Raw genomic sequence first — 27407 nt, forward strand, 5'->3', positions numbered from 1 at the left:
AGCTTTCTTTTTGGCCATTGTCACGTAGTATTTCTTTTTCATTCTTCTAATAAATCTTTTTGTGTTCTACTGTATATGACGTATCTTACAGACAATTCAGAATTTGTGAGTGTCTGGTCTGATCAGTTTTGTCTTATAATTGGAGCTAATAGTTCATTCATTTACATTTAAGTGCCATTACTGAAATATTTGGATTTAAGCCTATCATTTTATTATTTATTTTCTACTCTTCCAGCTGGTCTTTGTTGCTCTTTTGCCTTCTTTCTTGCCTGCTTTGTCAATCATTCCATTGTTGTTGTTGCTGTTTCACCCCTGCCCCATTACCTTGCTAATTATACTCTTTCAGTGCTCTGTTGAAGAATGCCAGGGAGATTTCAATGCATCTCTGACCTCTTAGAGTCAGCATTAAATTAGAACTTTTATCACTTCATGAGCAGTGCATTGCTTCTTTTTATAGATATTAGTTTTCTGGTGAAATTCTCTGTATTTTCAACTAATTTACAGAGCATATTAATCATTATTTTAAGGTTTTTTTCTGATGATTCTAAAATCTGTTTCACTTTTGGGACTGTTTCTGTTATCCACTCCCCACCCCCTTTTTTTTTAGGTTGTATGTCTGGTTTCTTGGCCAGCCTGGTGATTTTTATTGCACAGCAGATCATAGAGGCCCTGAATGGTGTCACCTTCTCCAGAAAGGATTTGGTTTTCTTCTGGAAGGCGGTCACCTTTCACCTTGATCCGTGGAGGTTGGTCTGTCCCGGGTCTTGACTGCTGCCTCGGGTGCTCACCTAGACCTCTGCCCCGTAGCAGTCTCTGAACTCCAGCTTTGTCACCCCAGCACCTCGATTCTGCCAAAATCACTTGTTTGGCTTCTTAAGCTGTCAGCAACTGCTTTCTCTTTGGATTTTTGGATTATTTGTGATGCTAGACTTACTGGCTGCCTTCCCTCAATTTTGTACTTGTTCATGTTGAGTTGTTGCGATCCATAGAATTTTTGATAGCGATTCTTGCGGTCTCTGATGCACAGGCTATGTTTTATTGTTTATAATTTTATTAATTTGTGGGCTTTTTAGTGGGAGAGGATTGTATTTGCATTCATTGTGGTGAGGAGGGAACAACAGAAGTGTCAATTAAATTAGTGAGTCCCCCCAGAATTAACCCCATAGGGTGTATCTGATTTAGTGTCGTTAGGATAGCCACAAAATAGTTCAGTCTTACTTTAGCTTAAATTTCATGGGCCTGTATCCTATTTTATCTCATTGATTCATTTCATAAACTTGATAAACCCAGAGTATGTAGTACAGTACTCAATGGGAATGGCAGGCTCCAAGTTTAGCAGAGATGGTTTCACATAAAAAGGGCCAATGAAATATCTCCTGGGTCCCAGATTTTCACTGGGCCAAAATGTGACAAACACTGCTTCACATCAAGGGTGGGCAGACTATGGCCTGTGGCCAAATATGGCCCTGACCCATGTTCTGAATGAAGTTATATGCGAGCACAGCTGCTCCCCTCCTCCGTATGTGTTCCACGGTGGCTCTGTCATTAGGGTTGGCTGGCTGCAGCAGACACTGTATATGGCCTGTGAAGCTGGGAATGTTTGCTCTGTGACCCTTTGCTGAATGAGTTGGCTGATCCCTGCTTTAGATTGTCAAACTTCAGTGACTGAATCCTTTTATAGAATCCATCATTAATATGCTAAGAAATTGGCCACCGCTTAAAAAAAAAGGCTGTTCTCTCTCTCTTCTTGCCTGCTGTTCTTCCTTGATTTTTAGAATTGCTTCTGCTCCCGTCTCTCCTCTCTCTGGAACCTCACCCTGTTGATCATCTGCTGGGAGAAGGCAAGTGACAGAGGTGGGTGGGGTTTCTGCCCCAGGGACGTGCAGACCTTGAGGAAGCAGCAGGGCTGGGAGGTGCGCCTTCCCTCTCAGGGGCCACAACGGGGGACACTTGAAGGTCACGTTTAAGCTTTGTTTCAGAATGCAGCAGGTACTGAAACTGGGTGAGACACAGACTGGTTCAGTCATCAGAATTGGGGAGCCTTTTGTTCAGCAGGGCTTTTAATGACCTGTGTGGCCGTCACAGAGAACACTGTAGTTTAGATTTAGCACCGAGCTAAAATGTCACGTCTGAGGACACTTGATGACAATCGTTCCTCTGAGGGCATCTAGTCTGCTGACTCTTTTTGGCTGAACGTAAAAAGTCAGAGGTACTTTAGCCACGTCTCTTTCCAGAACAGAAATAACTCAGATGTGGCCGCGGCAGCACTGGAGCTCCACATTTGTTACACTGGCTTAGGGGCTGGGTGTTCGCAGGCGTCAGTCATCATGTTCACGTTTTAGTGCCGTCGTAGGCGTTGTCAGGAATATGAACAAATGTGGCCCAGCCTTTGTTCACACGGAGGGCTGGCTGGGCGCCCTTGTCACTTGGCGTCCCCTGCCAGCCACGGGGAAAGGTGCTGAAATCCAGCGTGGAAACTCAGTGCTTGAGAAGGTTTTATTTTTGGGTTGGAAGCAGATGACTCCCGCACCTGTGGAGCGCTGCGTGCACAGCCTCACAGGCAGGCGGAGCGCCCCCCTCGCTCTCCTCCCCTGTCCCGGTGCCATGTCACCAGGACAGTCTCGCCAGGAGTCGAGGTGGCTCGGAGGCCCAAGGGGAGCCACAGCCTGCGCGATCTCCCTCTTATCTAATGTGACTCTCGTGTCAGGGAGGAGGGGGATTAAGGAAAAGAATAGAAAAAAAAATTTGTTGGGAAACAATCTTCCTGCCACTTCTGCTTTTAAGCTAGAATCAACGCCTTTGAATTACAAATGCTTTTAGAAGAAAATAATGTATTTAATATGAAGTTTTCATGAATTCTTACATGGCATTTATAACCATTTCTCTCCCCACCATTAATTTCCCAAGTCTGTTTAGAATCTCAGTGATTGTAATTATTTTGTAAAATTGAAGGGGGTTGAAATAGATGACACCTCACACCCGCATGGATGTTGAAACGCCCGAGCTCTCTCTGGAGCGTCAGGTGATTACAGTTCACGTTTGCCCAGGGCCGCGCCTCTCAAGCCTGGTCCCTGAAACCGTCTTCCTGGAGCATCAGTTACACTTGTGGATTATTTTGGGGGGAAATGTTTTGTATAATGAAGAGGAGAACAAAAACTTCTTATCTTTTAACAGAAGCAATTGACTTGGGGTGAGTTTCTCCCTGACCTGGCTTGAGGCCAGTTCCCCCAGGTCCCAGGGCTGGGCCCCTCCTCCGGCTCCTGGAAGAGTTTGAGAAGCAGCGTGTTACACACACGTCAGAACTCAGTTCCTTTCCTCTCTGGGGGGAGCAAGAATATCTCTCTGTGGGGACCTTCCATCTCTGCCAAAGGAAAGGATGATTCGGTGTTGACTTGGCCACTCTTAACGGCCTTTGGAGGCTGAAAGCCCTGTTCAGTGAATGGAGACCGTGGGGGAGAAGTGAGGACCATCGCGCTTCTGAGAGCACGTCCTCATCAGGACAGTCCTGCGGCAGAAATAATGACAACGCCCCCCCCCCCCCCCACCCACCACACACACACACTGCCCCCGTGCCCAAAACAGGGCTGCCGGTGACAAGAGCTCAGAAGAAGTGGCGTTCGTTTCATCCGCAGCCTGGGCAGTGCCCGAGGTTGACTCACTGCGCTTCCTTTGGGTTCCCTCCCTCCTTCCTTTTCTTCCTTCCTGTTTTCTTTTATAGATCCTTTCCTTTTCAGAGATCCTTTTCAGGAAAGTAGCGGTGTTTGTACCTTGATGATACAATAGAGAGCTCTGAAGGTGAGAGCATGTCTTAACACTTACTTGTTGCTGTGCTGAAACCTTACTTGGCATGTGTCTGAACTGGAAGATAGTAAGATGCTTGATGGTTCTTCAAGTTCAGTAGCTTAGATCTATATATTTGTTATTTTAAAAATCAAACTCAGAGGGCTTCCCTGGTGGTGCAGTAGTTGGGAATCTGCCTGCCAATGCAGGAGACACGGGTTCGAGCCCTGGTCCAGGAGGATCCCACATGCTGCGGAGCAGCTAAGCCCGAGAGCCACAACTACTGAGCCTGTGCTCTAGAGCCCGTGAGCCACAACTGCTGAGGCCTGCACGCCTAGAGCCCGTGCGCCAGAACAAGAGAAGCCACCGCACTGAGAAGCCCACAACGAAGAGTAGCCTCTGGTCGCCGCAACTAGAGAAAGCCAGCGTGCAGCAACGAAGACCCAACGCAGCCAAAAATAAATAATAATAAATAAATAAATAAAAAAAATCAAACTCAGATATTTCATTTATATATATTGTCTGAAATAACTTCCAAACATGGTAATTTAGGGAATAAGTCAGATTACATACGGATTTGAAACTAATGGATAATCTGTTTTAAACCAGGAGTGGGGGAGATATTCAGAAGAGACTTCTGTGTTGCTGAGAGATGTTTGTGTTCCTTCTAATTTCCCTTTTAAAAAAAAATAACATATAATAATAACATGCTAACAACAGAAATCCATCAGAGAGAGTCTCGAGCTCCTGCTGCGGCTGCCCCTCCCCAACTCCTCCTTCTTCCAGGTCACCAGTCAGTGTCCTGGAGTAAAAACCCCACTGCTTCTTTCTTTTGGGGTCCAGCTTAGACTCAGAAAGATGTTGAGTGTGAGCTGCTTTCGTCTTCTCTGCCTGCCTCTGAAGCAGCGCTGTTAGAGGGCCCAGCACAGCGGCAGATTTGGTGGCCAGAGTGCTCGTCAGCACAGCCGCAGTGACGCTCCTGGACACAAGGGCGAAGCGGGAAATAGACTGGCCCACTTCCTTATTAAGTTCTAATGCTGCGTAGTTTGCAAACCGAGTTGTGCGCCATCATCATATGTGTGTTTATGTATTTATTCTTTTGTACCCTGTTTTTAGGTTTCACATATAAGGGATATCATATGATATTTCTCTTTCTCTGTCTTACTTCACTCAGTATGACAATCTCTAGGTCCATCCATGCTGCTGCAAATGGCGTTATTTTGTTCTTTTTTATGGCTGAGTAATATTCCATTGTGTGTGTGTGTGTGTGTGTGTGTGTGTGTGTGTATGTATACACCACATCTTCTTTATTTATTCCTCTGTCGATGGACATTTAGGTTGCTTCCGTGTCTTGGCTGTTGTAAATAGTGCTGCTATGAACATAGGGGTGCATGTTGCTGCAAATGGCGTTATTTTGTTCTTTTTTTATGGCTGAGTAATATTCCATTGTGTGTGTGTGTGTGTGTGTGTGTGTGTGTGTGTGTATGTATACAGCACATCATCTTTATTTATTCCTCTGTCGACTGACATTTAGGTTGCTTCCGTGTCTTGGCTGTTGTACATAGTGCTGCTATGAACATAGGGGTGCATGTGTCTTTTCGAATTATGGTTTTCTCCAGATATATCCCAGCAACTATATGCCAATAAAATGGATAACCTAGAAGAAATGGTATGCATTTATTCTTTAATAGAGAGATGCCAGTCCCACTCCAGACCTGTTCAGTCAGAATCAGGGGGCAGGAATCTGGGCGGGGAGCCCAAGCAGCTAAATAACAACAAGAACAACTCCACAGGTGACCTGATAGCCAACCAGGGTCGCAAACTACTGATTCATGGGCTGCACTCACGATTAATTTTGTTCAGAATGATGTATTTGAAAATACCTCTTACTTTGGTTTAAACAACTGTTTGCTGTGGAAGAAACATATTAATGCATAATTAAGAAATGAAGGAAATGTATTTACTCACAGCCTACATTGCACACTTTTTGACTTCCTCCTGTGTATCCTTGGTCTTGGATTTGAGTTAATCCTTTCCCCTACTGAATGGTGGTATGCGAAGCCTGTTTCTTACTAGGTTTGCTGAACTAGGGAAAGAGTAAGAGCAAGTAAAAAGATAAGTAAAAAGACGGCTCACTGGAGCATTTCTTTTCCTTAAGAGACATTAAAAAATTTTTTTTTAATGTTAGGAATATGAAACACCGAAGTTTCTAGGAAGAAGAAACTTTATTCTTTCAGGTTTGATATATTTATTCAGAGGGTGATTCAACTACAGAATGAAGCATTTTTAGCATTATGAAATCCAATGTTTTAAAATCTTTTTCCTTGCAATTCGATTACTAATTTGCAATCCTGAAGAAATTGTTTCATCTAAAGTTGTTCATGCGTTCAGGTCTTTTGCATGATGTCTGATGTGATCGGTAATAAAGGTTGCAATGTAGTAGTAGCTATGATCACAATCCTCTAAAATAATATTTTATAATGGGTTTAGGGGAAAGAAGGAGGGAGGGAAGAGAGTAAAAATTTGAGGACTTAGTAAGTGACATGTATTATCATCTTATTTACAAGAATAGAATTTTGAATTTGCTAACAACAAATTGAAACTTATCCTAGATAATACTTTTAAAGACGTCAGCTTTTTGGCATTTTTGAGTTCTAACAGCATGACCTACTGGCTTTTGCAGTTGAAGGTTAAAAACGTAACTTTAGTATCAGAATTAAATAATAAGGCAGAATCAAAATATTAGGTCACAGGCAATTTGTATTAATTAAATTCATTGGAAAGTGAGTTATAGTAAAGCCACAACACTGATTTCAGTAACTCAGTGGATATGGGAAGTGATTTCCTGACATGTGCTCATTTAGTTTTTGGGTCTTTGGTCCCTTGATTAATCTAAGGATTCTGTTTCACGTGCTACAAGCTTTTGCATCTAAGATGCTTATATCTTATACATGGATGTATATATTAAGGAGGAAGATAAGATTGAACCAGCAGGTGTCAGCAAGAACCATAATAAAACCATCAGTCCTGATTATCTCAACCTTTGTTTTGTTACTTTTCAGTGATGCTTTAACATAAAACAACATTAAAGTGATTTTTCAGTAGACACTTACCTGCCTTGTAACGTAGAACCCTTCTTTCAGATGTTTCAGAGAACATGTCTGAAGTGTAACAACAGCTTTAAAAAGATTTAGTTCAAAGAAAGTGTTGTTTGCCAAATGCTGTGAACTTTTCTTCATTTCACTCTCTTGAAAAAATTCACCATAAATTATTCCATATCAAAAAAGTTTATATTTAACAGTTTAAATATTTCTCTGGCTATCTGTGTTCTACTTTTTTCAATACACCACTCCTATTGACTAGTCAACAACCATATGCATTTTATAGGAATAGGAATTCATAAACATCTCTCCTCATACTGGGTTTAATCGTTCAATGAAAATACAGCATTTACGTTCTCTCAGCATCCAATTACTTATTTTATTTTAGACCAATTCTAAGTCATTGAATTGTCAGGGGACGGTAATGTCTACATTTCCACAAAATTAAAAGGTTCAATACATTTCTCAATGTGCCATAATTTTTATTAGAAATTCTATCTCTTATTTCCTTCTTCCTCACATGATGACTTGACAAAAATACAAATACAAAAGGCAAACATGATACCATCTTTTGTGATGATTTTATTAGAGTAAACAAAAGAAGAATGAGTAAGGAGAACCTCACTGAGACCACAAGGAGGTGTGTGGGAAGCAGGATGATTTCAGGTACTTTTCGTTTTCTTATTATCATACCAAATAAAGACCTTCTATTTTACAAGCATCCTTATTAAAATCTAACGTTACCTGAGCAATCCCATTCCTAGATATTTACCCACGTGAAGTGAAAACTTACATGTGAACCTGTATGCAGATACTTATAGTGGCTTTATTGGTAATTGTCCCAAACTGGAAAACAATGCAAATGTATGTTAATTGGAGAGTGGATAAACAAGCAGTTATACTTCCATTATGGGCTGATGGAACTGTTCTAATTTTGATTCTGGTGGTAGTTACAAGACTAAATTTGTCAAAATGTATGGAAATTGAACAGGAAAATGGCAAGTTTTCTGTATATAAATTATACCATAATAAAAAGAAGTGCTAAAATAAATTTTGCACAAGATAAGTAGACTAGAAGAATAAAGATAAGGCTAATTTGTACTTTCCTTTTTCCAGACATTGTAATAGGAACCTTAACATGCTTTATCTCCATTTAACCTTCTTTTATATATTGGTTTTCATGTATTCAATTCTAGATTTATTTTTAACTCTACAATCACTTTTATGTATTGGTTCATGCCGATAATACTTACTTAAATGTCTGCCATTGCCTTTATTTATGATTCCTTCCTGCATCTTCCACCTTCTGTCTGAGAGCATTTTCATTCTGTCTTTTCTCTCTGCTGATTTTTGTTCATGTGGTCTTATTTGCTAGAGTGCCTAGTTATTTTTTATTATGCATTTGAGATTATATGTGTAGAATTGTTTGTAGCAGTAATTTGAAACCTAAGATATTCTCTTTCTCCAGAGTGTATGTTCATGTGTTTCTGCCAGGTGCCTGGGGGTTTTAGCTATCAGAGATGACCTCAATCCAGTTTCAGGATTTCAGATGATTTAGTATTGTGAAGGTGTGTTTACCAGGGTTAAGGCTTTCAAGGTCCCAACCCAAATTGTGGGGCTGTTCGCCACAGCCCCTTGTTGAGACGTGGACTACACTTTCTCTAGTCCCAAGAGGCTGGAAGTGCTGTACAGCCTCTCGGCATCATAACTGCCCCTCCACAGGCAGTGCAAAAAATGCCCAGATATTAGACCCACTTCTCCTTGGTTTCCTTCATCCCTCAGACACTGGTCCTTTAATTCTTCCCTATTTCCACAGCTCCGTGATGCATTCAAGCAGATTGAAAAATATTTCTTTTGTGTAACTAACTGCCCTCGGAGGGGAGGGTTGATCTGAATTATCCTTTTGCTATTATGGAAGCTACGTTTGCCTGTACTGTTTTTAATACCCATACATGTATACAAATGTGCTTTTCTTAAAAATAATTTTATTCTATTAGGCAACTTCCTGTTTTTGATTTAAAATATTATGAAATCATGTTAGAATCATAGATGACTATATATTTGCTATATGTTTAACTCTGTGCCAGCCACCATGGGGATGCAGTGATGTATAAAACAGATAATTTCCTAACCTTACTTGGCTGATATTTTGGCAAGATAGTTAGCTTAAACAAATCACGACACAATTATCTACTTGTTACTGATAAGAACAGTATACTTTGAGTACATATAACATGGAAATTTGTCTCCAAATCTTGCTTTTTCACTTCACATTATACTGGGTACATCTTTAAATATCATTACAATTTTTAATAAACATTTGGTCAGTCTAGGGTTCTAGTTTGTATGTTTACTGTAATTTATTTAGACATTTTCATATTGTTGTTCCTAGTTTTCCTTTATGATAAATGCTTTTTAATAAACATTCTTGTATATAATCCAGAATTCACTCACTGATTTATTTCTTTAGGATAGAGTTGTGGGATTGAGAGTCTTGAGTAAAAGTGTATGAATGATTATTAATGTTTATTGCCATATTGCTTTCTAGAAAGATTATTACACATATGTAAGCATTATGTATAATTTTTAAATATGTGTCATTTTGAAAGGTTATCAGGTGTATACTATTTCATTGTTGCTTAAATTTGTATTCTTTATCAGTGATATTGAACATTTTTTATATTTATTTCTAATGTACATTTCTTTGTGCCTATAACTATTAACAAAAATAAGGCAGAACATTCTGCTTTATGAATGAAACTGTAGCGCTAGATTTAAACTAGAATTAGGTCTTCTACTGCTTCTTTTCCAGTGCTATAATTTTATTATTTTATACTTGGATTGCCATTTTTAACTTGTTCCTTTGTTGAGAATATTTTTTAAAAATTTCTGTAATGAGTAGCAGGAAGTAGCTTCCGGAATCTTTAATAATATAGAAAAGTATGTGTTAGATAAGGAACGATATAGTTGATCATTGTTTATCTGAAATCTCTTGAGATTGGTATGTACATAGTTCAATATTTAGGATTTAGTACTGTGTCAAAACTGGTTGTTGAGAAACTGGATAGAATGATGAAATTATCAAAATATATGTTTGGAAACAGAAGAAAGATTTTTAATGAATAGAATCTATACATACCCATTGTTAGTTGAATTGCATTTACTTTAAGCTTTAAGTTAGAAGTTTAATTGAAAGATTGCAAGATTGACTGACCTTTAAGTCTTTATTGTTAAGTAATTTTTGTTGCAGAATGAAGGAAATATTTTTCTTTAGCTAAGCATTCTTTAATATTGACTATAATTAAATTTTTTTATTTAATGGCTAGTTATAACTTTTTTGACCAAAATCACGATCACAAATAAAATGCACAAAATGATTTTCTTACAAATATCAATGCATATTTAAGTCTCATCTTTATTATTCTGTCATATGTTTAGTACTGTACTTTATAATTGACCAAAAAATCAGGTTACTGTTTTGAAATGTATGATTTTAAGGCAGTTTCTGTAAGAAATAATTAATTCATTGAGGATGTCTATAGACACAGAATAAAGCTCATTTTGTTGAAGATTTTGGCCAAGGTGAACATATTAACTGAGGTTATTCAATTCAAGTAATATTCAGAAAAAAAGTATAAATTTAGCATGATTTAATTTGCTTATAACTACCTCAGGGCTTTGTATTTTATAAGTTTATTAAAATATGGGAACTAGGAAAGATATTGTTTTCATTTAAGGAATGGTGCTGTAAATGCTGTTTCAGTGTTCAAATTAAGATGGCTATCTAATACCTTGTCACTGAGGGCTATGTTATTATCGTTTATAGTATATATAGTATTTTGTATTTTACTTAATAATTTTCTTACCAGGGTCATGTGAATTATGAATTAGTCCACTGACAGACACAATTGCTTATAAATAAGTACTTTGTCACTGAGTTAGCTTTTATATCTGAAATTCAGATTCTTAATTTTGTAGTTTTCTTTTCTGCAAAATATGTGACTACACACAAGAATTGTTTTACTTTAATGTGTACTGAGATTGTGGATATATATGAAAATATTTGGAGTATTTAAATATCCATTCATGATAAAAAATTTCAACAAAGTTGGTATAGAGGAAACATACCTCAACATAATAAAGGCCATAATGACAAACCCACAGCTAACTTCATACTCAGTGGTGAAAAGCTGAAAGCTTTTCCTCTGAGATCAAAGACAAGACAATGCCCAGTCCTGCCATTTGTATTTAACATAATTTTGGAAATCCTAGCCACTGCTATCAGACAAGACAAAGAAATAGCATCCAAATTGGAAGGAAAGAAGTAATACTGCCATTGTTTGCAGATGACATGATACTATATATAGAAAACCCTAAAGTCTCTACCAAAAAATTATTAGAACTAATCAATGAATTTAGTAAAGTTGCAGGATACAAGATTAATATACAGAAGTCTATTGCATTTCTATACACTTAATAATGAAACTATCTTTAGATCAGAAAGAGAAATCAAGAAAACAATCCCATTTACAGTTGCATCAAAAAGAATAAAATACCTAGGAATAAATTTAAGCAGGTGAAAGATCTGTACTTGAAAAACTGTAAGATATTGATAAAAGAAATTGAAGATGATACAAATAAATGGGAAGATACATCATATTCATGGATTGGAAGAATTAATATTGTTAAAATGTCCATACTACCCAAAGTGATCTACAGATTTAATTCAATCCTATATAAAATACCCATGACATTTTTCATAGAACTAGAACAAATAATTTTAAAATTTTCTGTGGAACCACAGAAGACCCCCAAATAGCCAAAGCATTCTTGAGAAAGAAACACAAAGCTGGAAGTATCATGCTTTCTGACTTCAGACTGTGCTACAAAGCTACAGAAATCAAAACAGTATGGAACCGGCACAGAAACACACACATAGATCAATGGAATAGAATAGAAAGCCCAGAAATAAACCCATGCTCATATGGTCAATTAGTCTATGACAAAGGAGACAAGAATGCACAATGGGGGAAAGACAGTCTCTTTAATAAGTGGTGTTACAAAAACTGGACAGCTACATATAAATGAATGACATTAGAAAATTTTCTCACACAATATACAAAAATAAACTCAAAATAGATTAAAAACTTAAATGTAAGGCCTGAAAACATGAAACTCTTAGAAGAAAGCAGAGGCAGTGCATTCTTTGACATTGGTCTTGGCAGTATATTTTTTGATCTGTCTCCTTAGACAAGGGAAACAAAAGCTAAAATAAATGGAACCTAATCAAATTTAAAAGCTTTTGCATGGAGAAGGAAATCATCAACAAAATGAAAAGACAGCCTACTGAATGGAAGCAAATATATGCAAATGATACGTTTGGTAAGAGGTTAATCTCCAAAATATATAAAGAACTCATACAACTCAATATAAAAAAAAATCCAATTAAAAAAATGGGCAGGAGAACTGAATAGACAGAGAAGACATACAGATGGCCAACAGGCACATGAAAAGATACTCAATATCATTAATTATTGGGGAAGTGCCAATCAAAATCACAATGAGATATCACCTCACACCTGTCAGAATAGGTGTCATCAAAAAGACAAGAAATAACACAGGTTGGAGAGGATGTGGAGTAAAGGGAACCCTCGTGCATTGCTGGTGGGAATGTAAATTGGTGCAGCCACTATGGAAAATAGTATGGAGCTTCCTCAAAAAATTAAAAATAGAACTACCATATGATCCAGCAATTCAACTGCTAGGTATTTATCCAAAGGAAATGAAAACACTCATTTGAAAAGATGTATGTTCCCAAGTGTTCATAGCATTATTTAAAATAGTGAAGACATGGAAACAACCTAAGTTTCCATAACAAATGAATGGATAATGAAGGTGTGGCATATATACACAATAAAATATTAATGAGCCATAAAAACAGAATGAAATTTTACCATTTGTAACAACACGGATGTACAGAGAAAGACAACATGTAGACAGAGAAAGACAAATACTGTAGGTTTTCACTTGTATGTGGAATCTAAAAAAGAAAACAAACGAACCAATATAACAAAGCAGAAACAGACTCACAAACACAGAAAACAAACTAATAGTTAACCAGAGGGGAGAGGGGTGGGAGAGGGGGAGATAGGTAAAGGGAACAACTACTAGGTAAAAAATAAGTAAGTTACAAGGATGCAATGTACAGCAGAGGCACTGTAGTCAATATTTTATAATAACTTTGCATGGAGTATATTTTATAAAAATATCAAATTACTGTGTTGTATGCCCGAAACTAATATAATACTGTAAGTCAATTATACTTCCATTTTAAAAAAGAGAACTGTTTTCAAACACATTGAAGAGCTTTAGCTAATAAAAATAATCGATATGAGAATTACAGGACAGTGTATTGAATTCCCCTTTCCTAAAGATTCTACTTGGCGAAATGTGGCTGTTATGAACTTTTTATATATGGCCTTTCTCCTAATAACTCACAGTTAGGTTTTTCTGTATCATTTTCATCCTGTACCCTGCTCTTCCTAACACCCACCCTATTTTGGTTTCTTCTCTATCAGTCTAGTTTGGATGGTGCTACTACTGTGCCCTGTGTCCTCCAAGCTAATGATGACTTCTGGAGTTGTATTTAACTTTCTAATCAGTCAGAAGTCCTACACGTCTAAACATAAGCCACTGTAAAATCTGTCCTCTGTTGCTGATTTTCCATTCATTCAGCAGATGTTTATTGGGTGCCCGTTATGTGCCAGGTTCTTGCTGGGGGAGTACAGCAGGGAACAAAATGATAAGGTCCTGCCTTTATGTTACCTGCCTTATAGCAGAGGAGATAAACAATAAACAAGTTTAAAAATGAACAAGATAATTATAAATTGCTATAATTGCTCCATAGGAATGAAAGGGTGATGATATGAAAGGTAAACAGGGAGGGCTGGGTCCTACTTTGGAGAGGATTGTTAAGGTAGGGACAGCGTACAAAGGCCCTGAAGCCAGGAAAGACTTAGAGGGTTTCAAGAGCAGAGGGGTTTTCATGTTGATGGCAGGTCATTAGTGGGAGAGACTAGGATGACCTGATGTGGGAGAGGGAGGCAAGAGATGCTTTACAGGGCCCTCCTGTATTTGGCAAGGAGTTGGGATTTTAGTCCAAGAGTAATGGGAGTGTCATGAAGTGACTTGTGTTTTTAAAATATTGGGGTGGCCAAAAAGTTCGTTCGGGTTTTCCTGTAAGATCGGAAATACCACTGTGAAGAGAATGGTGGAAGAAGAGAGAACACTTCCTAGGCTATGAGAGTAATCTCTGGCGGAGATATAATGACACCTTATAGGGTTGTATTAGTGGCAGTAGAGAAGCATGGACAGATTTGAGATTTATTTTGGAAATAGAACAAATGACACTTTCTGGTGTGTTGGAATGGGGAGCAGGGAGGTGAGGGGGAGGGAAGAATCACAGACGAATTCTAGGTTTTTGACTGGACCAGAGCTTCTGAAAGTGTGGTCTTTCGACTTCTGGGGATGGTGAGGGTCGGGGGTTGGGTGGGGTCCTTGAGGTTCATTCATGTGGTCTGCAAGAGCAAATGATTTTTGTAATATTAAGACATTATTTGTAAAAGCACTGATGCCTTAGCTTGAATCAGTGCGGCAATACCAAACTACTAGTCTCTGTCTTCTCTACCCATATGGAATAGTACTAAAAAGTATGAGTTTCATTTTAAAGTGTACTTGATGAAGCAGTTAAAAGAGTATTATTTTTATCACATTTCAACCTTTGAGTACAAGTCCCTTAATATGTGCAATGAAATGGGAAGTAGACTTTAAGCGCCATGGCAGCAAATCAAAGTTGTCTTGAGAAAAGCCTCTCTTCAGGTGTTGGAGGAGCAGCCTGACAGCTACTGTTTTCATGGGACACCGTTTTCTCTTGAAACAGCAACTGACATTCAAACCTAGGTGTTTTGTAGACATTTTCTTGAAAATTAAGTGCCTGTCATTTAAGGGAAATCAAGTGACGTTGTTTGTTACTAATGATAAAATTCCAACTTTTAAAGTGAAAGTTGGAATTTTGGAAAAATTATATTCATCACCCTGTCCTTGGCATCTTCCTGGTATTTAAAGACTTCTGATGAGATTAGTGGTGATATTAATGAATGTGTTTTTGAATATTGTATAATGAAATGGTCAACATTTATAGAGGATCTGAGTAACTAAGGGAACTAAAATTTTCCAGATGACCAGTGCATGATGTTACAAAATCATGCATGAGTAAAAGATCTATTTAGAGGGCAAGAGAGACCATTGGATTTTCACATTACAGAGTACAAAAGTTCATTGGTAAGTTTTGACAGTCCACATTGCAGTTAACCTTTATGAATCTGCCACTTGTCAAGTTTGGTGTTAGTACTAAAGAAGAGTATCCAAGACAGGAATAAAGACGCAGACCTACTGGAGAACGGACTTGAGGATATGGGGAGGGGGAAGGGTGAGCTGTGACAGGGCGAGAGAGAGTCATGGACATATACACACTAACAAACGTAGTAAGGTAGATAGCTAGTGGGAAGCAGCCGCATGGCACAGGGATATTGGCTCGGTGCTTTGCGACAGCCTGGAGGGGTGGGATAGGGAGGGTGGGAGGGAGGGAGACGTAAGAGGGAAGACATATGGGAACATATGTATATGTATAACTGATTCACTTTGTTATAAAGCAGAAACTAACACACCATTGTAAAACAATTATACCCCAATAAAGATGTTAAAAAATAAATAAATAAAAAAATAAAGAATAGGAAAAAAAAAAGAGTATCCACAGGGATATCCACAGTGGGTATTAAAACACTCTATTTTCCAACTATACATCTGTGTAAGACCAGATTTTTAAAAATATACTTTAGCCAAAACAACATATCTCAACAAACTGAATGTAGAAGACAGACATTAAAGAAATTTACAAAATGTAAAACAATGTTTCTCTTCTAATTTTTGAAAAGTTAACTATTTTTCATAAAAATATGTTATTTATAAGCATGTAGTGATTGCTTTTATTTGTAAATGAATTAGTATGTATTTTAAACATTTCTCAGTTTTAATTTCTAATGTGGGAAATATTGATAGCCATGATCCACATGAACAAAAGGTCTTTGGGGTTCTCAGATAAAGAGGTCCTGAGACCCAAAAGTTTAAGAAGTTTGGGCTTGACCTACTGAGTAGATGGTGATACATGTAAAGAGAGAAAGAAGATTAGAGAAGCTTGCCTTTTTTTTTTTTTTTTTGAAGAATGGGAGATGGAATCTTCTATTCAGGAATTGTGAAGATATCAGGTGGTCATTTGGATATTGGTGTTTGTGGCTCAGAGCTCAGAACAGATGCGTGTAGTAGACAGAAATTTCAGAGTAATCATACATGGTTAGTAATCAAAGTCATGGGACTGGATGGGTTGACTTGAGAGAATGTAGATTTAAAAAAAATAAAGATTCAAGTCATAGAGCACTCCAACATAAATGTTGGATAGCAAAAGGAACTTAGAAAAAGTAGCTATAATGTGGGAGAAAATCCAGGAGAATGTGGGACACAGAACGTTTCCAGAAAGTGAGATAGTTGTGTTGAAAGCTGGTTGAGGTGAAGTAAGAGACCTTGGTGAGGGCCCTTATCATCTCTTGTCTGGACTGCTGCAGTAGCTTCTTGACTGGTCTTGCTTGTGGTTGTGAGCCCCTCTACTCTGTCACAGAGCAAGAAAGGTTGTATTTCAAAAAATGAACTTCCCTCTCTTAGCTTCTTGAAACCCAGCATTAGCTCTCTGATACCAGCTGGATAAAGTAAATATCATAACAGCTTTCTCATGAGCGGACAGCTGTCTATGTTGTTAGCCTAACCTTCTGATATTAACTCCCCCCAGCTATCTCTCACCACCTGCCAACTTTAATTTTACTTCTAAGATGTTGTGCTCTGCTTTTGGGTATTTTGATGTGTCCTTTCCTTTTCCCAGGTTTCCTCTCTTCATTGCCTCGTCTAAACCTTGTGAACTTCTCTTCCTTATTGAAAACCCGATTCAGGCAGCACCTTCTTTGGGCAGCCTTTTTTTATTGAAGATTGGTTGACAAATTTGTTGAATTTGATCATAATTTTACTCACCATTGATTTTAGACTTATTAAACTCTAGCAATTATTATTTGATGTTTTTATGACAGAGATACATTTATTCATTCATTAAATAAATATTTGCTCAGCACTCATTTTGTGCCAAGCATTGACCTAAGAACTGGGGGTACAGCCGTGGATGACACAGATCCTGTATCATGGAAATTATAATCTAGAAGACTGAATGCATGTTTAACATATTTATACATTAAATGTGTTTTTATTTCATTTGTGAGGAGATTAGTGGAAAGAGATAATACATAAATATATTTGGCCTTTGGAAATATGATGATATTAAATCAGTATACAAACATTGATATATTCTTATTCTGTAAAAGCATTAAGAATCCAGTGACACATGGAACCGCGTTAGATATTATGCAAAGAAAATTTTGTTGCGTTATTATTCATTGTATTACTAAGCTTATGTGCGACATGAGTATTTCATACAGAGTTTTATTTCTAAGCAGAGGCTCTTTGACCTCTGTCTGGGATACTGTAGAAGTGATTTCCCTGTTATGCAGATTGTTAGATTAAATCACTTCTAAGTTTCCTTTGATTTTTATGTTCTTTTTTGTGTTTTTTTGTTGTTGTTTTACTTTGGCTTCTTTTCTTCATAATTTTATTTGCTTAGACATTGTCACACATCAGGAGGTGTGATGAAACCCACTTTGTTATAATCTAGCATAACATTTCTCATAGTGTCTTCTCTTCTTAGGATTGGTCAAGCTGTGGGATATTAAAATATGTTACACAAAGAAAGCATTTTGTGCTTAAATAAGTTAAATATAAATGAAGTTGTTTTTTTTAACTGCAGGCCTGCTTGGGTCCTTTAGTAATATTTAGCTAATATTTACTATGATTTTCTAAGAGAGGTTCATATAGCGAGTAGTGTTTCACAGAGGTCTTTGACCAGGAAACCTTTTTTTTATGAAGTGTCTTGGGAAACTATCTGTGGGACACTAGATGTGAAATGTTGATTTTAATGATTTAGATTTCTTTTTTTTTAAATTTAAGTCTTTATTCAGATGTTGTCTTGCTTAAAATGTAACAAAAAAAATGAAAATTTCTTGGTGTTCTGAAATGTGCAGTTTTGAGCAATAATCTGTCCTGCACTAGAATAATAGCAGTTAAGTTGTAAGATACCATTTTGGATGTGTAGTTGGTTTGTAATAGCTTTTCTTTTCCTAAGCTGGAGAAACTGTTTAATTTATACTGCCTTTTGCAAAAGTGTCCTTGTTGCTTATACACATTTTAAATAACCAATGTTGCCTTAATGTGTAGCCTTAAAGCATTGTCTGTTGATTGTTTAATGATTCAGATTTCACACTAAAATGTATTCTAATTCGTTACTGGGATTCTCTTTCTCCTTCCCCCTCGTCACTCCTCAAATCCAACACTATATAAAATTGAATCCAAAAATACATAAGTAGGATTATATATCATGACTAAATGGGGTCCATCCCAGAAATGAATACTGGCTTAGTGTTCACCAAAATGAATGTTCAAAATTTAAAATAAATGAACCACCAAAATTCAACATTTTAACAATTTAAAACATGTATAATCAGCTCAGACACAGAGGAAGAATTTGACAGAAATCTAACATCTATTCTTTATAAAATCTTTCAGCAAAGTAAGGATAGAAGGGCACTAGCTCAACCTGATAAATTAAGGGCATTTATGAAAAATGTACATCTTACATTATGCTTAATGGTAAATGGCTGAATGCTTTCCTCCTCAGATAGGAATAAGAAAATGATGTCTCTGCTTCTATTCATTGTACTGGAGGTTCTAGCCATTGCAATAAGGCAAGAAACTACAAAAAATCTACTTGAACCAATAAGAGAGTTTAACAAGTTTGCAAGATAAAAGGTCAATATACAGAAATCAGTTGTAGTTCTGTATGCTATCAGAACAGTGAAATAAAAAACACCTACCATTAACAATAGTATCAAAAAATATAATATACTTAGGAAATAACCTGAAAAAACATGTGAAAGGCCAGTATTGAAACTGAAAACCATTACTGAAAGAAATTAAACCTAAAATAAATGAGATATCCTGTATTCATGGGTCTGAAGACCCAATATTATTAAATGTCAGTTTTCTCCAAATTGATCTATAGGGTTCATGTACTTGTAATCAAAATCTCAATAGACTTTTTTTTTAAATAGAAACAAACAGGCTGGTTCTAAAATTTATATTAAAATCATATATGTGATTAAGCATGTAACAAGACTTTATAATAAACCTACACCATACACTGCTATATTATATATATGTGTGCAGTCATTTGATACATGATGAAAATGATATAGTAGCACTGTAATGGGGTGTGGGGTAAAGGACAGTCTTTGCAGTATATGATTTGAAATCAGTTGGATAGCCATATGGAAAAACAAACTAAATATTGACTTCACCATATATTGTACAAGACTTTAATTCCAAATCAATTGCAAATTTAGATATGAAAGCCAAAGCAATAAAGCTTACATTGAAAGATAATGTATGAGAATTTAGAGTAGGGAAATAATTCTTAAATTATTAAGCATTTTGTACACAGAAGCATTAACCATAAAGGAAAAGATTGATCAATTAGAACATATTAAATTTATGAATTTCTGTTCATAAGTTAATTAAAAGATGCCATTGGGAAGGTTTTCTATAAGATGGTAAAAAATATTTGCAATACAAATAACCCATGTCTAGAATATTTTTATTGCTTTTTAAAGGGTATAATGAAGTGAAAATGTGTTTTAATTTCTGTCTGTTGATCCTATTTAAATGGACCCTAGTTTTTTAACCCACAAGATTTTAGTTATAAAATTACACTTATGAAGAACCTAGAGATACTTGGTGTTGTGTAGAATCAGTGCAGAAGTGGCTCCTGGACAGGGGTGTCAGCTGTGTTTATAGTTCAGTTCTTGAGTCTTGTGCAGGACTTGGCGTATGCTTGGTCTTCAGCCTGTGTTTACTGAATTAATGGGTGGATGTTTTGTAATTACAAAAAAATATGTATAAAAGAGTAAACACCCTCATATGAGGACAGGCCTTTTAAGTTTAAACCTAAAAATCACAGTAAGCATTATAGTTGGACATGAAGAACCAAAGTGCTAACATTTTTAGAACATGAAGATGAAGTGCATTTTAGGAATGTAAAATGTTAGCCACAATTCTGGGAAGCTTACCGTGGTTATTATCTTCTCACATCAGGGAGGGAGAGGGGATGCCTCTTTGATCTATAAGATGTAATGGAGAAGAGAGAATTTCATCTCACAAAACGGGATTTTCTAAGCATAACATGCTACTTTTGATAAGAATTAGCTGAGATAGTGAATATTTGTGTTAGCTAAGCAGAGCTTGGATTTAGCGAATGGCAGATAAGAGTATAGAGTGTCTTAATGCACATTTTTGAAGCATTAGGTTCATCTCAAGTATGTATTGGTAATGATTGCGTTATTTAAATTTCAACTTTACATTTTTTGCAGAGTTCTGAAGTTCCTGTTGCTTCAGACGATGGATGAGCAATCACAAGGGATGCAAGGACCACCTGTTCCTCAGTTCCAACCGCAGGTAATTTGTTCTCATAAATGCAGCCGTAAGAGTGTGTGTGTGAGAGAGAGAGAGAGAGAGTGTGTGTGTGTGTGTGTGTGTGTGTGTAGACATAGATGTACATGCAGTGAGGAAGGAAGTAGTACATGTACAGTCCCTTTAGGAAATAAAGTAGCCAAAAATGCTAGTATGAATTTCCAAGCTTCAATCAGGATTGTTTTTATTATAAAATACTGTTTTAGAATATTTAGTTCTCATGTATGAAACTGAAATATGAAAAAAGAGGGGGGGCAGCTTTAGCTTTTAACTTGAATTGAATGACCTACAGGCTTTGGAAGCTAATGTTTGGCTCAGAGAGGAAGAGAAAAGGCAAGGCGGCGCCTGTGTGTCTAGTGCCTGTCTCTGCTCTGGCTGGTCCTGCATTGCCCACGACTGCCTTCTGTTACTGTCACTTTTCTTATTTTCTCTGAGTAGCAGTGTGTTTCCCCTGTTACGTAGTTGCTCGTTTTTTTATAGCATGAAATGAAGTTAAAGGAATGTTTCAGCAAAACATGTCCACACACTATAGAAGTTAATTACCTAGCATGCTGTGTTCTCTGTGGATGCTTACCCTAAAGCCCGATGCATGATGATGTGTCTAAAATAACATTCATCCCTGCACAGAGGCAGCAGTTCGTTTCTGTTGTTGTTATTAATAAATACCGTGTTTTTTCACTTTGGTGTTGGAGACCTTCTACAGTGTCCCAAATTTACTGTGCTAGCCTTGTCCAAGTTTTGCTTGATCGTATTTCTGGAAATGAAGAATTGGTAGATGTACTTTCGTGGTATCTTTGTCTGGTGTTGGTATCAGAGTGATGGTGGCCTCATAGAATGAGTTTGGGAGTGTTCCTTCCTCTGCAGTTTTTTTGGAATAGTTTCAGAAGGATAGGTGTTAACTCATCTCTAAATATTTGGTAGAACTCGCCTGTGAGGCCATCTGGTCCTGGACTTCGTTTGTTGGGAGTTTTTAAATCACAGATTCAATTTCAGTACTTGTAATTGGTCTGTTATAGATGTTATTTCAAATGAGTTCTGTAGTCAGATAAGTTTGGGAGACTTGGATTTACACAGCTGCTTCATGACAGTACTTTCTCAGAGCCTTCCCTGTGTTATTAGGGTGCGCTGTGAACTTCCTGGAGGGGGTTTTGGGGTGTAGTGTTTTCCAGACTTATTTGACCACGGGACCCTTTTTGTTTAAGCACATTTATTGGCTTCTCTCAGAATCCATGTCTGTGAGGCACAGTGCAGGAAATACTGCCTACAGAATAAACTATCTTTTCTGCCTCTGTGACTTTTTTCATCTTGTACCCTCATATTCCTCTCCAATTTTTGAAATCCTGCCCACCCTTTAAAGGACCATCTAAAATGCCATCTCCACTATGAAGCTTTTTCTGATTTTGTGAATGTAATATTTTTTCCTTGGAAACGTGATGGTGCATCCTTTGTATGTCTCTTCTGGTATTTCTGAGGCCTTTGTGTCATTTTACATAGGCATTTTCCTTATCTTTGCTGTTGGGTTAAACTCTCCTTGAGGATTTATACTGTGTCTTACTTTCTTTGGATGCCCTGTGATAATGCAGCTCCCCACATGAAGCAGGGTCTCAATAAGAATGTGTGACTGAAACCAACCAGGGACTCCTTCAAATGAACATGTTTAAATTAGCCCTTTACCCAATTGAATTTTACATTGTTTTCTTTGTTACACCCGTCTGAATCCTCTGTACCGTATTCAGAAAAGAGACCCTTTAGAGCTTAGAGTAAGGCCAATATTTTAATTTCAAGATGACTGTTTTTTATTTTTTAGATCTACCATCTATATTTTGTGTATGGTCATAAATTATCAAGATTATAGTAAGCAGTTTCTGTCTATTAGATACAGACGTATCTTAGTGCTAGTTTTACACACATACATAGATACTGTGGGTCCGTATTATATTGTTTCTAGTGAAGACAGTAAAAGAAGCACTTCTAAAATTAGGTAGTTCATGTCATGATTTTGAAATTCTGTTTTGAACAGTCCTAAATTTCAAAGGAAAAAAAAATGAGCACTTTCATTTTTGCCTTCTACTGACTCACCAGCCAGGAAAGTCATGGTTTCCTGGGACCATGCAGCATACATTTCAGAACCACGTCTGTGGTTCTGCATCTCTTTTCACACAGTTCCCTTCATCTCTGCCTCCTGCTGCTGCTCCCAGGGGTGGGGGAAAGAGGGAGGGTTTTTCCTGTCTCTGCGTCCAGACTGATGGTGTGAGATTACCTGACAAGAGTTTACAGGCGTTATTGCTTATTAAGTCTTTGAAAAGTGTTACTGCTCTCAGTAGCATGATTTTTAAAGGCTGGCAAAGGACAGGCTCTGCTAGGGGCTGACAACCTTCTTTTGTTTTGTTCCACACCATTGGCCTGAATAACGGGGTGATATGGCAACATATGGTTAGCTGAGTGACTCCTACTTTTGTGATGCTAATACGTGTCTGGACATAAACCGAAAACGAAGTCAGCTTTCTAAGTGTCAAATACCAATCCCCTGTATAATGACAAGTGATGTATATTCTTGGCATATCTTTCTTTTTCTTGTTCTGAGATGAATACTCTAACCCCGTAATGTGTAATATGTGGTCTCACATATTACTGTGAGAGCTCCTTTTTCTTTAGTACTGTGTGAGGTTCCTTTTTTATAAGCTTCAGGATGTGAGATTTATGTATCTCTATTAATTTTTTTGTGTGTATTGTCATTCTCTTGAACTTAGGGAAATTTTTTTTCTATCAGCTTCCTTTTCCTTCCCTTTTTCCTTTGATTCCTCTACTAAAGCCAGATAGTACTGAAAGGATGTTTTGACTAGATTTGTATGCTGTTGGACTCTTGTTGGTGGAACAATGGATTTAGCTTAATTTAAAAAAGAAAATTCAGACTATATAAAAGATGGTGACAGAGAAATAGGAAAATACTAAACTATTTTAGTATGAGACTAATTTTAAACAATGGGGGCTTCCCTGGTGGTGCAGTGGTTGAGAGTCCACCTGCCGATGCAGGGGACACGGGTTCGGGCCCCGGTCCGGGAAGATCCCACGTGCCGTGGAGCAGCTGGACCCGTGAGCCATGGCCGCTGTGCCTGCGCGTCCGGAGCCTGTGCTCCGCAACGGGAGAGGCCACGACAGTGAGAGGCCCGCGTACCGCAAAAAAAAAAAAAAAGATTAAAAAAATAATAAAAAAAACAATGAAAGTTTGCAACTAACATTTTTTGAGTATTTTGATTTCTGATCATTGAGTGAAGAGCACTATGGTACATTCACTTTTTATCATAAAGATAAATGTAAAACAATTATAATCAGAGCACAATTTTAAGAATTTATGGGAGTGATTAGAAGGGAGGATTAATTTTAATTATTATAATCACCAGGACTTAGGTTATAATTATTATTTGTAAATTTGAAGTTATCTAGTGTAACGCTTTGGCTACCTGTGAAAGAGGGAAAGTTTCCCAGATCTACAGGTAGGAAAATAGACGTTCCTCGTTTTTATTGCTTGGAAGGTATGAGAACCTTGTCTGGGAGTCTTCCAACCCAAGCAGTAAGGTAGATCAACCATTCCTTTAAGCTTCCTGGTGGCCCAAATTATTTGCAGTCCCCCTGTGCTTTTGCATCCCTGTGAAGCGAGGTGTAGGGATGAGATGAAGCTAACCTTGTAGCATGTTTGGGGTAGTGATCTGGGCGCTTTGTGGACCAGAGCGACGTTGCCCCCAGTGGACTGTGTTGAGTGGGATGAGTTTTGGACGTGATGATTATATCACCTTCCCTTGTCTTTAGCTCATCTTACAGAATCACTTTATGAAATAAGGGTCATCATGTAGTTTACTTCTTTTGATAAATTGATTTTGCCAAGGTGTTTGTTGTAAGTAGCATTGAGTACAGCTTCTGTTCTTTGAATTGTTTATAGAAATTTCGGTGTGGTGTTCTCCCTTTGACAGTTGCCTTCAGTGAATGACTTTAGGTGCAGGAGAATGAACAGCAGCTGTTCTGAGGAAAGCAGGCTCGCGCCGTGGTTTCAGTTCACGACGTCTCGTATCTCTGCTCTCCCCAAACCCCCAGCACTGTCTCCCCCGTCCTCACACTTAGCTGATGCCCTTGCTTCCTGTTTCACTTGAAAACACCGTAACAGTCAGAAGAGAACTTCCACCGACTTTTCCCAGACGTGTAGTCACATGACTGGCCTTTTCTGTCACCAGATGAACCAGCCACACTGTGCCCAAGGCCAGCACACCCCTGACCACTGGATCCCACCCACCCCCTGCTCCTATTGGCCCCTCTCTGCGGGCCCTTCACTAGCACACCATCGCGTGGTTCTCTCTTCCGTCTCAACAACAAACCGTGACCTGCTCGGGTCCTTGGACTCTTTAATCAATAGGAATTGGTAGGAGGCCAGATGAGAGATCCAGGCAAGGCTTTATTGAGACTCGTGCCGCAGCGGGGTGGGGCTGGGGGTGGAAACGAGCAGTAGGTGCCCTTGCTTGCTCCCCGAGGGGGCTTGAGCTGGTTCATCAAACGGGCTGAGGGCGGGGTGGGTCTGGCAGGAGGCCTGGCTTAGGTGGTCTGCTCGCCCTCTGGGTGGTGCTGTGTGCAGGGATCTCGTGCAGGACCCTGCTTTTGCTCCTGGCACCTCAGAAGGGGCCGTTGGTTTGGGGCCTGTGTGTACCTTATTGTTCATAACTGCCCGACTGCACATGCGTGCAGTTATTTTTAGTCCATAATGGTTTCTTTATATCCTGTTGCCCAGGTGCAAGTGCAAGCACTCAGGTAGAGGGTCCCCTGTCACAGCCTATCTCAAAACCAAAACAAGTCCAAACCAAAAACCAGCTTTTAAAGTCCTTCTTTTCTCCAGCTGTTAACTAACCTATTTCTCTGCTGCCTTTTATTGCTAATTCTTAGCTTTATTTGTAGGTTTGTCTCCCGTTTCCCCCTTCGCTCTCTGAAATGTGCTCCAGTTAAGCCTTCTCCCCACCCTCCCAGCTAGACTGCCTTGTCATGGTCCCAGCTATGCGCAGGTGCTCCGTCCCTGGTCAGCTCTCAGGCCTCGTCCTCCTTGGCTCATCAGCTGCATTCAGTAGTCGATGGTACTCTCTTCTTTGAAACCTGTTCATTGCTCAGCTTCCAAGAACCTTGTTTTTCTCGTCTTACTGGTCCATCGTTTGCTGATTTCTCCTCACCTCCTGGACCTCTTAACAATAGAGGGCTTCAAGGCTTGAGACCTCTTTCTGTCTATATCCCTGCTTGGAGATTCTTCCAATTTTGTGATTCTAAGTATGATCCATATGCTGGTGACTCTCACATTTATATCTCAGCCTGGACCTCTGTCCTGAATTCCAGACTCATGTATCCAGTTGCCTGCTTGACCTCAAATTTGTATGTCTCAAAGCGAGCACATGTGAAGCTGAACTCTGAATGGTCCCCCCCAACCCTTCTGTCTGCAGGCCTCTCTGTCACAGTTGGTGGCAGGTCCATCCTTCCCTTGCCCAGGCTGAAGCTCCTGGAGACGTCCCTGGCTTCTTCCAGCTCTCTCGTGTTGTGTCTCACCTGTTCCCAGACCCCACAGCTCCATCTTTAACACACAGTTAGAATTGGGATACTTCTTGCCTCCTCTGCTGCTACTACTGTGGTCCAAGTAATTTTACTTTTTCACCAAACTTATTTCAGTAGCTTCCCAGCCTCCATCCTTGCCTCCCTTCAGCCTGCTCTCAATACAAAATTATATAAACTTTAAATGTAAAATACAAAATTTCAGTCAAATTGTGTCTGTTTAAAACCTTCTAGTAGTTTCTCATAGGCTTACTCACTCATCATCTTCCAGGGTATATTTAACTATCACCTTCTTTGATCATTTAATGAAAATTGAACCTTCACACCCACCAGTAAGCCTTTGCTGCCATATTTTTCTGCGTAGAATTGATTGCCTTTTCACTTTTTCATTGTCTGTCTGCTTTCTCTAGAGTATAGGCTTCATCCCGAGACCCCAGAGTGGTACCTAGGGCACGTAGTAGGCATTCAGTAAATGCTTGTTGAAGACAAACTGGGTGTCAGATCAACCCATTCTCCGTCTTTTCAAGCACCACCTTTTAAATGAATATTAAGATACATAAATGTCTTTGGAATTTCTCTTCCTGGCACAAGTTCAAGCAGTGGCCTGTGCCTTGGTACCTACATCAAAAATACGATAGGAAGCCATTCCTGGCAACGCTTTGTTAGACCGAGGTGTGAGAGACCAGCCTGCGCCGAAGCAGGGAAGAAGGGCTCAGAGAAAAGGAAAGAAATTTTCTCCAGGACAGGTTTCCACATCTTTGTGAGCCCAGAAGTCAGGTGTGGCCTAAGATGTCTGAACTCTTAATTTACCATTTTTGTTTTTCTTGGGTAACAGTCTATATACAAAAGTAAATGTATATTAAATGGTTTATTAAAAAACACATCCTCCATTTCTTATGGACTTTTTTTCACCTCCTTGGTTTAGCTGGAACAGACCTCTTTCCCCCAAGGACACTGTTTCCCGTTACCCTCTCAGTGGAGGCTGCTGGTTCTCTAATAACCCCACGCCGTGAGGATCGGGGGTCGGATGGCAGCCTGTCTGTCCACAGAGCCTCTTCCAGACCATGATTCCTCCTTGTTCTTGGGGTAGGGAGGCCTGAAACCTGCTGCGTCAAGGCTCTGCCACCCTAAGAAAGGGCGTTCACCTTCCCTGTCGCTGTTGTCTCCTGACCTCTTCGTGACCCCTCGCACTACTTGGACACTTGGCCCCTGGCTCCTGGC

At 38.6% G+C, this 27407-nt stretch overlaps 1 protein-coding gene across 7 annotated transcripts in view; it reads left to right on the top strand.

The window, feature by feature from the left end:
- Positions 1-27407, top strand: part of NEK7 (NIMA related kinase 7) — a 150571-nt gene that overhangs the window by 33238 nt on the left and 89926 nt on the right. For all 7 annotated transcript variants that reach the window (XM_067729831.1, XM_067729835.1, XM_067729830.1 and 4 more), the window contains one exon: positions 20513-20597. In XM_067729831.1, the coding sequence (XP_067585932.1) occupies positions 20541-20597 (57 nt within the window). In that variant the 5' untranslated portion in view covers positions 20513-20540. Of the gene's footprint in view, positions 1-20512; positions 20598-27407 lie in introns of those variants that run through there.

Source organism: Pseudorca crassidens, chromosome 2 (assembly GCF_039906515.1).
Source record: "Pseudorca crassidens isolate mPseCra1 chromosome 2, mPseCra1.hap1, whole genome shotgun sequence".
Classification (NCBI taxonomy): Eukaryota; Metazoa; Chordata; class Mammalia; order Artiodactyla; family Delphinidae; genus Pseudorca; species Pseudorca crassidens.